General features: G+C 44.2%; 1 protein-coding gene and 1 long non-coding RNA gene across 2 annotated transcripts in view; one reads left to right on the top strand and one right to left on the bottom strand.

The window, feature by feature from the left end:
• Positions 1–1,806: 1,806 nt before the first annotated feature.
• Positions 1,807–6,897, bottom strand: LOC128410002 (uncharacterized). Its single transcript, XR_008329361.1, has 3 exons — positions 6,410–6,897; positions 4,932–5,120; positions 1,807–3,490 (listed from the first exon to the last, which is right to left on the bottom strand). It is a non-coding gene; the product is annotated as an uncharacterized LOC128410002 (long non-coding RNA).
• SPTLC3 (serine palmitoyltransferase long chain base subunit 3) overlaps positions 6,896–16,252 on the top strand; it is a 65,096-nt gene continuing 55,739 nt past the window's right edge. Inside the window, exon 1 of the mRNA XM_053380618.1 lies at positions 6,896–7,412. Within this exon, the coding sequence (XP_053236593.1) occupies positions 7,170–7,412 (243 nt within the window). The 5' untranslated portion in view covers positions 6,896–7,169. The remainder of the gene's footprint in view (positions 7,413–16,252) is intronic.

Genomic DNA, 16,252 nt, shown 5'->3' with positions numbered 1-16,252 from the left:
TTGAAGGTCCCAGGCCACAGAGAGGTTAGGCTGGCCTCAACTAGAGCCAGGGCTTTTTCAGCTGTGGCTCCGATCTGGTGGAACGCTCTGTCACAAGAGACTAGGGCTCTGCAGGACTTGACATCTTTCCGCAGGGCCTGCAAGACAGAGCTGTTCCACCAGGCCTTTGGCCACGGCACAGCCTGACTCCCTCCTTTGGCAATCCTCATAGAACTTCTAGCCCAATGGTTGCCATTAATTTGATTGGAATTAATTTTATAATGAAATGATTTTAGAATGTTTTATCATTTTACTGTTGTTAGCCGCTCTGAGCCCGGTTTTGGCTGGGGAGGGCGGGATATAAATAAATTTATTATTATTATTATTATTATTATTATTATTATTATTATTATTATTATATTTGAAACATGCATAACTTAGTTGACTACGTGGCATACCAGAAACTAATTGGGGGTAGGGTGGGGAGAGAAAAAGAACTGTAACAGGCCACACCAACATCCTACCAAAACTAGGTGTCCACACTAGGACATGACCCAGAATCCTCTACAACGCAAGTTTCTTTTAAACATAACATGAACGCTCATTGTGGCCTTCTCTTTGGGTTCATTCCATAGAGCTTCAGTACTATTTAAAGGTCCACAGCCCCATGGGCAGGCCTGGTTGTGCATTGATTTTCTTCATCAAATCTATTCCCATAGAGCATCACACAAACACTGGAGGGAAAGAACAAGGCCATTGGTTTTGCCCATGTAGTTGGAGGCCAATAAATACATATATAATACATAAATAGTTAATGTTTCAAATGCAGTTCATTGGTTTTTATTAGACATTCTGCGTTATTGTTTTTATTTTGCATTTTTATGTTATGAACTACTCTGAGATCTATGGATGAAGGGGTGGTATAGAAACATAGCTGTCTCAGATTTGAAAATAAGGGATCAGCAGCCTCGAAAATAAGGGGACAGTCTACGGGATATCTAACAATCCGGGATAGCAGCAGGAAACGGTGCTGGAATAAGGGAATTTCCTGCAAAGAAAGGGAAGGTTGACAGCTATGTATAGAAATCAAATAAATAAACAGTATTCTGTGTTAGCCATTTCAGGGCAGCACTGGTAATCTGTGGCAAGGATTGTTTTCAGCAGACAAAACTGATGCTGAAAGGGTTTTTCTCAGAGCAGAAAGTTTGAAAACCACTGCCGCTTTGCTGTTCACAGCCAGCACCAAGGCTTGAAAGGCAGTCTGTTTCAGCCGTAAGAATACTTGAGGTAAAAGCAGACTGTGAAGGTAGGCCTCAGTGGGGAAGAAGAGAAGCAGGACTTCCACTTGCTGACTCTTGCCTTGCTTCCTCCTCCGGCCTTATGGCTGCTTTTGAGCTTACATTTCATGGATATGTGATTGATTCATATTCGTCACAGTGCCTTGCAACATTATTCATTCAGATTTCTATATAAATTGCCCAACAACAGGCTAATAAATTTACATGCTTATCCTCCTCTATGGCAACAATACTGTTGGGTAAGTAAAGCTGAGAATTAACTTCCCATAGATCACTGTAAAGATGCTAGACTAGATGGTCTAATCCAGCAGGTTTTTTTTAAATTTCACCTAAGGGTACAGAGTGAGCTTATTGTTATACCAGGCATATTAACTGGGGGGAAAGTGGTAGCACGAGGAAGCCTTCCCATTAATCCCAAGCAGAAGGTAAACATTTTCCACCGCTAGTTTCATCATTTGGGGTCAAAGACAGCTCCATTTTACTACCTGAAGCTCAAAACAGAAAGATCAGAACATGTGGAGCTTTGTCTCTCCCTGTCTCCATTGGTATTAGAAAATATAATTATCACCCTATACCTGGACTGTAATAAGAGTTTCACATTACATTTTTAACATGTGCTATTCACACATGTTTCTTTCAACCCCTAAAAATGTGACATTTGCGCTTGTGGTTCCGAAATTCTGTGCCAGGGCACATACAGGAGGGCTTGACATGAGTGTCCAGAAATTAAGCTGCAATGTTTGATGCATTCACCACTCTAAACCCATTACAGTAATGGAGGCCCAGGCAGCCTTGATTTTCCACGACTACCAATATAAGGGCAGTGCCATCACTGCAAAAGGTTGAACTGAGATTCCTTAACACAGCCTGCCGTACAGCTAACAGGGATGAGAGAACGCAGAAAAACCACCACTGCCAAAAAACATAGTCTTGCCCCTGACCTCTGACTGACTATCCAAAAACAGGAGAGTGGGGTGCTGGGAGGCAAAGAACTTTTTGCAAGTAGGATGTCTGCCTGGTTTTTTAATTTTTTTAATTAGAAAGAGAGGGAGAGGGATGACTGAAACTATGGTATGTGTCTCTGTCTGCATGTTTTTAGGTGGGGTGGAGTGTGTGTCTAATTTGAACCAAGAAAAGGTGTTTGGGGAAACCTGCATTGATGCACAACAAAGAGGCGTTTCTTATTAACATATTTATTTGATGTTTGTCTCACCTATGGATCCAGCAGGATTCCCAACACAGCTTCCATTAAAATAATACAATATAATAACGCTATCACATATAAACGTGCATACGAAAACGAATCTGACTTGGTTGCTAAATGCATACATGATAAACATTCATTTCACTTCTGTGTATGAGATTGCCCTAACTCCCACTTTTATCTGACAGCGAAGTTCAGGAGAGGTTTAGGGTTCATCCACACTGACTTTTGCTCCGAGTGATTAGTTTCAGTGCCGAGTCTGTGATTCTACTGGTTAAGTTTTCTTCCCTGTTCCACTGGGTCATGGCGGAGCAAATCTGAACCTTGGTTGAAGGATCCATTGAATGTTAGTGCATGGGACATAATTTGTCATAGGCTTGACTGGATCTCCACATTAACAGCCACCATGTTTAAAGTTTTTTATGTATATCTACCCACTAGTAACTTCTGCGGAAGGGTCTGCAATCCTCCAGTTCAGAAGGAAATATTTCACTTGGCCAACCTTTTTGGTCCAGGAGCACAACTGGATTGGGTGGGGGGAATGCTTTGGGCACCACCTACTCTGGTTGCTTCTCTCCCCGCCTAGCAAACTCTCCACACCCCTAAGACAGAAAGAGAGACAGCACAGGCACAAATTGCTTTTCCATGGGATCCGTGTGAATATCAGATCCAATAGAATTAAAATATATCCTTTTGAATCTGCATGATTTTACAAAAAAACAAACAAAAAACCACTGTCAAATTAAAACTTACATTGGTAAACTGCACAGTAAAAATCACAGATTTGGTGAATTCCAGGACCACAAAAATATTGACCCACGGCATAGGTCCTCGTAGTGCTCCACCAACAAATCAATGTAAATACATAAGTAAACACAGAGGTAACCTACAATTACCCAAAGCAGCCATTGAGTGGTGGCTTTTGTCTGTTTCCTCCAGTTAGCCAGTGTCAGATGTTGGTATTGGCCCGTCTTTTCCTGTTTATGGTTATAACTGGATCACTTTATGTCTGTGGAAATACAATTTGTATACCAGCCTATGAGAACTATCAGGTTTGCAGGGATCTTGGAAAGGACTTTTACACTGGTGGCCCTCATCCAATTCCTAATGAAGTTTTGATGTGAAGATGCACTTGTTCTCTGCCACTTTTGTGGAATGATTTTAATTGGGCTGTGGAGGTGGTGAATCTGCTTTTATTCAGCAGTATTGTTCTATGACTGAACAGAGCAGAATGCTTTTATGGCTATTTTATGAGTATTAGAATCATAGAATTGTAGAGTTGGAAAGGACCACAAGGGTCTTCTAGTCCAACCCTCTGCAATGCAGGGATCTTTTTGCCCAGTGTGGGGCTTGAACCCACGTCCCTGGGAGTAAGTGTCTCATGCTCTTCTTGAATGCTTTAAAGTTTTAAACTATGTCATTTTTATATTGTTGCTATGTGTTGTTTCATTCACACATTGTGCTTTGTGAGGATACTTTCTTGAAAAGGGGGATTAAAATCTATTCAGTTGGATTAAATTAAAATTGCACAACTGCGTACCTTCTGGAGAAAAGACTTCCAGAAAATTTTCTAGGAATAAGATCATGGAATTCATAGGAACTTGGGCATAGTTAATTTGGGAAGTGAATATCTGAAAGTATAAACTAATAAATACAATAGTGCGTAGGAAGAATCCCTGTCATCAGCATCCCATTAGCCTGGATGCGATATAGCATGGTTAGGAAACTAGCAACAAAGCAACCCGCGTCAAAAAAAGGTAGTGATTAGGTAGGAGTGTTCTATGTGCTCACCAGAAGTTTCTAGGCACCTAATTTGTAATAGCAGATATTAAGCGTGACTGTGCTACAGGAAAAGACCATGAATATTCCCATTCCACAGAGCCTTCTTGCTTTTGTCATCTGCATTGTTAAATACCTTCAGGAAAAAAGGTAATATACCTTGGAATCTTATGTCTTCACATCTGCCCAACCCTGACTTTCGAAATGCACTTACTTTTGACATTTCTTTCCTAATAATAGCAACGGAAGCATAGCAACAGAAAGACATGAGGCATTTAATTTCTAATGTAAATATTACTTTCCTAATGTACGTAGGCACTGCAGATGTGTGAACCTTAAGACACTATGTACCCAGTGAAGTAACACAGGCAAACTGCATGGTTGCATTCCTCCACTGTTGAGCATTCATCCTGGTTTACTTGCACAAGTTTACATAGAGGTTAGATTATGTCTAGTATTTATTGAGCATTTGTTCTGATTTATGTGGAGGTTGTGTTATTATGAGCATTCATCCCAATTTGCTTGAATAGTGTTTATATGTTACTCATTTGCTCATCAAAACCTTTTCAGTACATTTATGTCACTTTCCTTACCACAAAGTTTGGAGGTTTTTTAGTGTCTTTGTTGTGGTAGTATGCCAAAACACTTTAATATACTTTAATTGTGCAAACCTCAATTTCTGGTACACACTTTAATTCCTCCTACATTTCTGGAGGCAACCTTTGTCAGCCAATGATGACAACGACAACGGCATTTTCAGGAGCCATTAGGAATTTCCAAAGGCATGTAACATCTCTCTGAATATGGCAACTCCAGGCATAATTATTTTCTTAGTATTCATAGTTGATTTTTAAGATGATCTATGAGAAATAATAATAGAAATCAGAAAGAAGAGTAACAAAAATCAAGAGGAAAAACTTGAAACATTTTGAGTGGGGACCCAGATAAATCGTCCCTTTACGTAGTACAAAACAACTGGGAAGTGCATGAGTTTCCAATAATTAAACTGTGTCTCCGTTGTTGAAGACCTTGGACTTCTGAGGAACCATTAAAAATCCAGACTTCTGTTATATTTATTCTCTATGTTAATTCATTTAGATGGATACAAGTTTAGTATATGTCTGTCCCATGAATAATAATAATAATATTTATACTCTGCCCATCTGGCTGCGTTTCCCCAGCCACTCTTGGCAGCTTATAGCATGCATAAAACATAGTAAAATATCAAACATTTAAAACTTCCTGATACAGGGCTGCCTTCAGATGTCTTCTGAAAGTTATGTAGTTCTTTATCTCCTTGACATCTGAAGGGAGGGCGTTCCACAGGGAGGGTGCCAGTACCAAGAAGGCATTCTCCTGAAAACACAGGATGCAACCCTGCACTTAACTTTGCATACTTAAGCTTAAGGGTAAATCCCACTAGGATCAGCAGGAAGGATATGAGACACATGTATAGGATCGTGGCACACATCTCATTTGTTCCAATGAGTAAGAATGTTCGTATAACCGTTAAGTGCTGAATTAACATACCAAAGCTTGGGGCAACTGTTCTTTTCCTCAGAAGTGGGGAATTTCATTCTGTGAAGGCTTTCCCTAAGGTGCTGGTGAGGTTGAAATTGCGCTTGACAGAATCTCGACCCAGCAACACCCCATTGCCAGGCTGGTAGCATTGAAGAAACATAGGGAAATGATGTCCCTGGGATATAGCTTGCTTCAAAGAAATAAATAAAAATGTTGCCTATTGACAGCTTAGGGGTGAGGAAAAGGCCTCACTCCTCAACAGCATTTGCTCACTGTTTATTTGTACTTATTTATTGCATTTACAGCCACCTTTATCTTCCAGGGAGCTCAAGGTGGTGCAAATGGTTCCCCTCCATACACACACACACACACATTTTATCTTCACAACAACCCTGTGAGGTAAGTTAAGGTTAGGTGAGGCAGTTAGGCACACCAGGCCAAACTTGGGCCTACGAGGGAAGCCTGAAATGCCGCCTGGAGAGTTCAAGCCTGGTTAAAAAAAAAAAGGCACAACGGGCTCTTTGCAAGCAACTCGAACCCAACTTCGCTCCCCGCCATCCGAATTACCGGTACATCGAAATCGAGCTAAGCCTATTGTTTAGCAGCTCTGCCATGACCCGAAACTGACCTACTATTCCTAGGCTTTAAAAGGGGGCGCGGTGCTCAGTGGAAGCTTTTGAGGTGTTTACTTCTTGCAAATAAACTTATCGAAGTAGGTTTCTCCTTTTCCCTCTTTCTTTCTCTCTCTCTCTTTTGGTGGGGGGACAGAAAAGCGAAGAAACTCAACTGTGCAGATTAGGGGCCAAGAGAGGTGGGGGGGAACCAAGGATTTCGGGTGTCACCTTTGGATGTGACCTCCTTGGTGTCTCTTCCCAAAATAAAGGGCTGGTTTCCAAACGCGTAAACCTGACGCTGAAGCGGCATAATCCTGATCGCGCAGATAAAAAAAAGAGAGAGAGAAACAATCGATGTGCTCCCCTGCTTTTAAAAAAATAAATAAGTAAACTCGGGTCTTGCACGCCCTCCTGGTGCGCGATCAAAAGGCGCGCACAGGTTGCGCTTTGCTCAACGCGGAGCAGGGCGTGTGCCTTTGGAGCGTTCCCGCCTTCTTCTCCACCCCCTTTCCTTCTCTTTCTTCTCCTTCTCCTCCTTTTCTGAATCGTTGGTACGATCTTGGCGACTCCAACTGAGTCACGCAACTCAGGTGCCCTGGAGGACCCAGCATGGGATTTGCGTCTTGCTCCCTGATTTCGGGAACAGCAACTGCTCCGCTCCGCTCCGGCCCCGCGCTATCCGAGGTAACAAGCACCACCACCGCTTGCCTCTCGGTCGCTGCGACTTCGCTGAAGCGATAGCTATCTCCTCGAAAAGCCAGCCAGACCAGTTGGATGCCTTCTTGCGCTGCAGGTCCCTCTCGTCGGAAACTTTCGCCTGCTGCTCATCCCCGCTCCGGCTTGCTCGACTTCGAAAGCGCCCGGGACCCTCCGCACGGCTCGGCGGCCGGCTCTCCTGCCAAGCAAATGGCTAACCCTAACGCGCTCTCCAATGGACACCTGCACTGCCGCCAGAACGGGCACAGCTTATCCAAACGGGAGGTTCGCAAGAAAAACGGGGTGGTTAAGGAGACCAAGGTGAGCTTTGCATTTCCGGTCCCAACTCTGGAACCCTTGGCTAACCAAACTAAGCCATATACCTTTAAGCGTTCTACTTATGTGTAGTGGGGCGATTTAGCTGTCTCCCCCCCCCCCCAAAAAAAATAATACACTGTACATGGGAATGGGGTCAACTCATCTTTTCTAACGCCCCAGCATCTTCAGGTCAGAAAGGCTTGATTTGCATCTGTTTTAGGCCCATCTCCCCTTCCCTGCCCTCCTCTTTCTGATTAGTTTTTGGCATGGCATATAGCTGTTATACTGTTTTAAATATATGGTTATTCTCCTAGAAGCTCATATGGGGGTAGCGCATGAGACTGAGATTCAGTTGTGGGTTCGGACCCCCACATTGGGCGAAAGACTCCTGCAGTGCAGATGACTCTGGAGGTCCCTTCCAACTCTACAAATCTACGATTATTAGTAGTTTGAAACACTGCTTTTGATTAAAAAACAAAAAAACTGAAACATCTCTTCTCCTGCCCCCAGCATATGAATGCAGGATGGTCTTAATGTTTTGATTGCTGCATGCAAAAATGAGGGGCAACTTGTATGTGATACGTATTTGTCCCAGTGTTTGTTTCACAGCTGGACTCCAGGTCAGGGTTCTTGTTCAACTATACTGTCCTCATTTGATGTCTCGTTGAGTTGCCTTCTTTGCTTTATCTTCCTCTGATTCAGCTCTCACACCTCCAAAGTTTTCTAACAGGTTGCCGGGTGTCAGCTTGCAAAACAGGTCTTTGCTGAAGTTTGAGAAGCAGGTGTGGGTGGGTTGGAGGGAGGGAGGGCTCTTCCCCATATAAGAAGGAAAAAACAACACAATGCTTGTGTGGTTGTGGTAAAGATGAAAGTGGGACATGGGGAAGTTTCCCATGTCTGACCGCTGGTCCACCTAGCAGAGGCGGATTTAAAGCAGTGTGACCGGTTCCACCACACTGGGGGCCGAGCCTAGGGGGCGTCACAACTATGACGTAGCAAATTGAACAAAATGGAAGGCTGGGGGCATGTGTGCCGAATTTTGACATCGCACAGGGCCGAACTTGCCCCTGCATCAAGCTTAGTGATTGGTCTTCAACCAGTGTGTTTGGAGTCACTAATGCGTGGCAGCGACATACTGCCATACAAATAAATGGTGTGTGCATATTTGTGTGTGTGTGGTCTCCAAACGCATGTTTGGGTTAACAGTGGGCCCAGGATCTGAAAAGGCTGAAGACTACTGCTGCAATGATGGTTAGTACCTCTTTAGAGCTTCAGACACACGTCTTTCCCACCTGGAATTGGATGGGAACTCCGTGCCCTTTCCATGCAAAAACTTGCTCTTAACACTGAACTACAGCCATTTTTTCCTCCAAGGCAGGAGGTGGGGAACATGTAGCCCTTGTGATGCTGTTGGGCTACAACTCCCAGCCTCTCCAGCCAGACTGCTCTATGGTCAGGGATGATGGGAGTTGCAGTTCAAAATCTGGAGAGCCTAAGGTGAAAACCGAGTTTCTTTATAATAAGTCAAAGCTTCAAGAGGTAAGAAATAGATTGTATATGAGACTTCAAGTGCTGTGGTTTTGTTCAGTGAAGTAAAAAAAAAGGTGTTGGTTCATACGCTAGTGTTGCTTGTTGAATAGTATCTTGTTTCTTACTTGTGAAGAAGCAAAATACCATGGTGGTAGAACAGCTGTTGATTGGATTGCTTTCCAAACTTGGAGGCTTTCCAAACACAAACTTCCTATCTAGAGTCTCTTCCTACTGTGAACTGCATACACGGCTATGCTTATTAAGTAGACGCACCCAATGCCTTGTCCAAGGAGTGTCTATGGGTGTCTCCTGCTTGCTTGGCATAAAACCTTAGTGTGAAGATGGGAGGGAAGAATACTTGTGCAACTTATGTGGAGGGATGTTCTGGGTGACTTCCATTCAGTCTGAGAGGTTCAGGATTTTGATACTGGGCTCAGCCAACAGCAGAACAATGGGAGAGGACTCTATGCAAGGAAAGAAATCCTTCAGCAAATCTATTGATCTGCCTTAAGGGAGATACAGGCAGCCAATCAAATTTAACATACACCCCTGGCTATTTTTTTGGCTTAATGGAAGTTTGTTGGGATGTTACTGGATATTTCCAGTATAATATAATCATCACTGCCTATACCTTTCTGCATTTCATTTCCTTCTGTCCTCATTGCTTGCTGCTCCTGCCCCAGTTGTGTATATTGCGGGTGAGTAATCTGTGGTCCTCCAGATATTGCCAAACTAGAACTCTCATGAACCCCAGCCAGTATGGCCAGTGACCAATGAGGATAGGAGTTGGTGTTTTTGGGTTCCCCATCTTTGGTGTGCGTGCGTGTTATCTGAAACTCAGGATAACACTTCATGCTTTTGACAACGTGGACTGTAGTTCATTCAAGCTTATGTCACAATGTGTTGGTCTTTAAGTTTCCGTCTGTTGTAGCAAAAACAACTTTGGATATTCCCTGTAACCTTTTACTAGTAATGTGTGGCACAACTCTTCATCTACCTCCTGATAAGCCTAGAACACCTTCTGAACTCTTCTTTGCCCCTTTGCTATTCTGTGAGCCTTTAGGATAACAAATTTTTGACTCAATTGTTTCTGGAGTCTGTGTAGTCCCCATTTCCTGTTACGAAGCTTGGTTTCAGATGAGAGCAGGGTCACCTGCAGACCATACCTTTAAAGCACATGGCTTTCCCCCAAAGAATCATGGGAACTGTAGTTTGTTAAGGGTTCTGGGAATTGTAGCTTGAAGAAGGGTAAACAGTTGTTCCCAGGATTATTTTTGAAAAGCCATGAGCTTTAGATGTACAGTATGCGGTGATTACAAATCGCAATGAAATTCTCCCTTCCCATCAGAATTCTGTGTGTATGCTTCAAGTCTGAGTGACACTTGCTAGAGCGTTGCGTAAAGGAAAATGTGTTGTTAAAGCACAGGTGGTTTGATGAAGGTTGTAACGGTGCATTCCTTATAGCACTGAACTGACATTTTTATAGTATTGGGCTAGACTGAAAGTCTGTCCTCAACGGTTTTGCCCATTGTTTGCTCTGAGACACTGAACCAAGACCATTTTAAGTGATGCAGCAGTCACATCAACTGGAATGCCAGCCTCAAACCAGTCAAGGATCTGCTGCTCTCTTTTGCCAAAAAAGGACATGGCTGTGTTGTAGGATGCCTCTTTGATGTCGTTCCACCTTGCTTCAACGCTCTCTCTGGGGCAGTTCGATAGTGCTTGTTTGACGGAATCAGAGAAGCGTTCACAAGGTTCAGATATGACTGATGGGTAGTGTTGATTCGAGGCCTCGCTTTGGGCTATGGGTCTTCTGTGGCTGGAGAAGGATCTTACTCATCACTGGGGAATGATCCATGTCACAGTCTGCATCATGGTAGTTCCATGTAACAGTGCCAATCACCTGGTGACAAGTCCAGCCCACGGTGTGACCTGGGATGTCTCCAGGACAGTCACTGTTTTGCCTTGATAGAGGAGAGCATGCTTGTGATGCAAAGACTGTGAAAGCAGCACAGTTCAAACAGCCTTTGTTCTCGTTCATGCTGTCAATACCAAAGTGGCCTACAGAGTTGTCTCATATGTGATGATCGCCCTCAACTCTGCCACTGAAAACTCCTAGCAGGAATAGGCGCGACCAGCCTGGTCTAGTTCCTCGTGTAATAGGTCTTTGGACTGTATGTCAGAGCACATACTGGGAGCATAAATGCTCAAGATGTTAACTGGACTGGAAGTGATTGAGAGATGAATGGAAAGCAAGCATTCTGAACCCTCAGTTGGCAGTTCTGTTGCAGACAGAAGGAAGTTCCTTACAGCTAATCATATGCCATGAATATGTGGTACTTCAGGATGCCTTCCTTGCCAGAAAAAGGTATAGCTCTCCTCTCACAGGCTGCCATTCAAAGAAAGTCTGATCTCCTGTAAAGCGTTGATGAAAGAGTTGAACATTTTCGACTCACAATCAATGATGGCCATCTGTATGTTGTTTCTTTTCTTTCTTTATTGCCTCGTGCAGTTTTTCAGGTAGATAGCGGCGTGTCAACATTAAGGCTGCCTGGCTTAAGCTGAGACATGATGAGCTCTCCCACTGCCAAAAGCAACCTATAGCACTCGTACCTTATGCCAATCAGATAGAGCTTATAATTCGTTCCGGCTGCCTCCCACGTTGCTTTTGCTGCGTTAGCAGCACCGAAGTGACCTTTCTGGGGTGCAAGCCTGGGCAGTGTATATGGAGGTCCTGGGCTGCCTAGACAACAAGACTCCTCTCTCAGACTCACTGATGTGGTCCAGAGGGAAGCAGAGCAATATGTTTGGCACCAGCTTGGCTGCAGGAGTTGCCAGAATTAGGCGTACATGGCACCATCCAACAGTCTTAGGGATTCTACTCTGGATCTGCATAGAGTTTACTCCTTAGCCTTTTCTTCTCCCAAAGATGTCCCGCAAGGCAGCGGATAGATACTATTATTCAGGATTTGCTCCAAAAGCCTTTCTCACAAATGTGTACAGTGGTACGTCAGGTTACAGATGCTTCAGGCATAGCTGTCAACGTTTCCCTTTTTTAAAGGGACATTCCCTTATTCCAAATAGAATTCCTCGCAAGAAAAGGGAAAAGTTGACAGCTATGGCTTCAGGTTACAGACTCCGCTAACCCAGAAATAGTACCTCGGGTTAAGAACTTTGCTTCAGGATGAGAACAGAAATCGCGCAGCGGCAGCAGGAGGCCCATTAGCTAAAGTGGTACCTTGGGTTAAGAACAGTTTCAGGTTAAGAACGGACCTCCAGAACGAATTAAGTTCTTAACCCAAGGTACCACTGTATAGCCGCAAAGCAGCAGAGGTTTAGGATCAGAGTTTTCTTTCTCCAAAATGGGTTATCTTCCCAGGTCAACGAGCCCCATCTGCCACCCACTTCCCTCTACAGCACTGCAGAAACTACCTTCTTGACAATTGGACCTATAATTGGTCTCATGTGCTCAATCCACTGGGGCCCGTCTACTCATGCAGGGGAAGTCCCTAACTAAATGATGGTTTGAGGCCTATCGTCTACCCTCACATGGTTTAGCCAGCCAGTTGAAGTTGTTTCCTGTGATGTGGCCACTGTCAAATGCTGGCTGCTTCTAGGATCCACAGGTGAGAGCTGAATGCAGGATGGGGACCAAAGGTGGGCAAATTACTCCAGAAGAAGCATGATGTGTGGTCCCCCCTCCCACCAGAGGTACTAACCCTACCCTAAAACCCCATACACCCCAGGAGAGGATTAGGGTTTGGGGAATGTGGGCTGTGAGGAGTGTGTGTTTCTAAAAGGTTGCTGTAGACACAGGTGTTTCAAGAGGAAAGAGCCAAAGGACACCCATCACCCCCCTCTGCTCCTTTGCCCACACTGGAGAATACGCACACATCACTTACTTATGTAGCTTTCAAATTGTCAGTGGTTTGGAGTGGACAGTTCCACTGTAAACCAGCTGGTTCTATAGGAAAGTAGGAAGCTGCCTTAAGGTTAAATTGTTCCACCTAGTCCAGTATTGATTCTAGTCCAACTTCAGAGTCCTAAACAGAGCTCCAGCATTACCTGCTATCTGATGCTTTATAGAACAGCACAGGCATGTTCCATGTCTGGGTGGTACACTGCAACTTTTTGTTGCAGGTCGCACTTGTTTTTGTTGGATTAAGTCATTGGTTCTCAAGCTTTTTTCCCTCTGAACCATACTTTCAGAATAAAAATAGGCTTGCGCCACACCAAAGTTTTTATTGATAGGAAAGACACTGGAAATCAAAAATAAACAGTGCTTCGCAGTGCTTGATTCTTAATGTAGAACACAACTGAGCTTATCATATGATCATGGGACACCCAGGAAGTGCAGCTATGTAAGGACATGAATCATTCCCCAAATATAATATTGATTGTCCTTGAATCTTCCTTCCACACTTGCAATCCTCAAAGTGCCACACCCTTTGAGAACCACTGGATTAAGTGCTGCTAGGACCTTGGTTGAAAGAGACCTGGAGATCCCCTGCTGAAGAAGACATTCTTGCAGACAAGAGTTGCCATATTTTGATTTCATAAATATTGTTTGAGACCAGCAGGTTTCCCTCACTTGCCAGGCTTTGGGAAGGGAGTAAAGAGCTCTGACAGTGTCCCAGAGCTCTCACACCACTTTCCCAGACCCCAGTAAACAGCCTCATGGGGAGGGCAGTTTTTGGGGTTCCTGTCTTGTGCAATGTTGCCTTTGTGCAGAAACCCCCAGAGCCGAACCCTTGCACACATGGCAGGCCCACCGTACTCCTTTTCTCCTCCCATTATTTTTAGTTGCTGTTTTTTTTGCCTTTGGTGCACATGCAACAATGGACATGTTCAGTTCAGATGGTGGCTTGTTTAAATACGACAGGTGTCTTTGTCTCCCTTTTTGCCTAATGCAATTACAGGTGGAACCTGCCCCCACAAGAGATCATTTTGTCATGAGGGCTTGGCAAAGCAGAAGGAGGGACTAGCTATTTATATAGGGCATCTACAGTTATACAACCAATTTTTATGACTCCGCAAACTGCGGGGAAGAAGGTTTGAAGAAACCTTCGCAACCACTTGGTTTTCTTTTCGCAAGAGCTATGTGCAAAAATAAAAGTGTAACGTGATCACTGCCCAGAGGGCAGATAGCCTTCGTAAGATATGAAGAGGCCCAGCAATTGCCTTATGTACAGCCAGTCCTTCCAACTCTCTGTTTATGGCTCTTCTTGTTAAGGATTATCTTAATGTTGTAACAAGGTGAGTTTAAAATGCATGTGATAGTTTTTAATTGATGTTCTCTGTGCTTACCTGTGGGGAGCAGACTGTGTCTGGAAACTGAAATGGATTAACGGAATGAGCCAGAGCCTACTGTTTTTCTCCATGCATCCTGTTTTTCCTTTTTTTTTTCCTGATTGGCTTCTTGGTGGTCTGCCTTCTCGTGCAGGTATACTCTGCCTCTCAGAGAAATTAGATTTCATAATCTAATTGTCATTGTCTGCTCCCTCGATGGCTTTACGCAGGGACACATGAATCCATTTGCCAAGTTCACCACCACCGTCACTTCTCTCTGGCAAATGCCATAGGGCGCCAGCACACATTCACTGAGCTACAGGCTGCTACTTTCTCCCTTGACCCAGTGTTAGAAACTCAGATATATAAGCTACCGGTAGGTGCCAAATGGCTCCTTAAACCAGGGTTACAGTCACCAAAATGGAATGCCTAGTGGCTATTTTGGGGCCAGATGACTCGAAAGCCTTATACAGTCGTACCTTAGTTCTTGAACGCCTTGGTACTCATATGTTTTGGCTCGTGAATGCCAAAAACCCAAAAGTGTTTCGGTTTTTGAACATTTTTTGGAAGCCGGACGTCCAACACTGCTTCTGCTTCAATGCAGGAAGCTCCTGCAGCCAAACGGAAGCTGTGCCTTGGTTTTCGAATGTTTTGGAAGTCAAACGGACTTCCGGAACAGATTACGTTCGAGAACCAAGGTATGACTGTATTTCAATATGACTTTTTGGTTTCTGAAATTCGTTTCGGTAAAATATAACAGATAGAATTCTACAGGATGTGGAATTAGTGTGTGAAAACAGTCAAGATCCAAGGATCCCCAGGCATGCACTCCAGATGGTAGAGATGTGAGGCATCATCCTGGTGCCCAGGCACCTTAATTTGGTCGCAAGTGGCCAATAGCCAAGTGCAAAATGCACCTGGCGAATTTTGAACACTGCTCCTGGCACCACCATCGGGGCTCAGCATGTGTTGCATGCTTTCTTGGGAACTCGTGGGTAACAGTCATAGAATCATAGAATCATAGAGTTGGAAGAGACCACAAGGGCCATCGAGTCCAACCCCCTGCCAAGCAGGAAACACCATCAGAGCACTCCTGACATATGGTTGTCAAGCCTCTGCTTAAAGACCTCCAAAGAAGGAGACTCCACCACACTCCTTGGCAGCAAATTCCACTGTCGAACAGCTCTTACTGTCAGGAAGTTCTTCCTAATGTTTAGGTGGAATCTTCTTTCTTGTAGTTTGAATCCATTGCTCCGTGTCCGCTTCTCTGGAGCAGCAGAAAACAACCTTTCTCCCTCCTCTATGTGACATCCTTTTATATATTTGAACATGGCTATCATATCACCCCTTAACCTCCTCTTCTCTAGGCTAAACATGCCCAGCTCCCTTAGCTGTTCCTCATAAGGCATCGTTTCCAGGCCTTTGACCATTTTGGTTGCCCTCCTCTGGACACGTTCCAGTTTGTCAGTGTCCTTCTTGAACTGTGGTGCCCAGAACTGGACACAGTACTCCAGGTGAGGTCTGACCAGAGCAGAATACAGTGGCACTATTACTTCCCTTGATCTAGATGCTATACTCCTATTGATGCAGCCCAGAATTGCATTGGCTTTTTTAGCTGCCGCGTCACACTGTTGGCTCATGTCAAGTTTGTGGTCAACCAAGACTCCTAGATCCTTTTCACATGTACTGCTCTCAAGCCAAGTGTCACCCATCTTGTATTTGTGCCTCTCATTTTTTTTGCCCAAGTGCAATACTTTACATTTCTCCCTGTTAAAATTCATCTTGTTTGTTTTGGCCCAGTTCTCTAATCTGTCAAGGTCGTTTTGAAGTGTGATCCTGCCCTCTGGGGTGTTAGCCACCACTCCCAGTTTGGTGTCATCTGCAAATTTGATCAGGATGCCCTTGAGTCCATCATCCAAGTCGTTGATAAAGATGTTGAATAAGACCAGGCCCAAGACAGAACCCTGTGGCACCCCACTACTCACTCTTCTCCAGGATGAAGAGGAACCATTGATGAGCACCCT

This window comes from Podarcis raffonei, chromosome 3 (assembly GCF_027172205.1).
Source record: "Podarcis raffonei isolate rPodRaf1 chromosome 3, rPodRaf1.pri, whole genome shotgun sequence".
Taxonomy (NCBI): Eukaryota; Metazoa; Chordata; class Lepidosauria; order Squamata; family Lacertidae; genus Podarcis; species Podarcis raffonei.
This window is presented reverse-complemented; position numbering and strand designations above follow the sequence as displayed.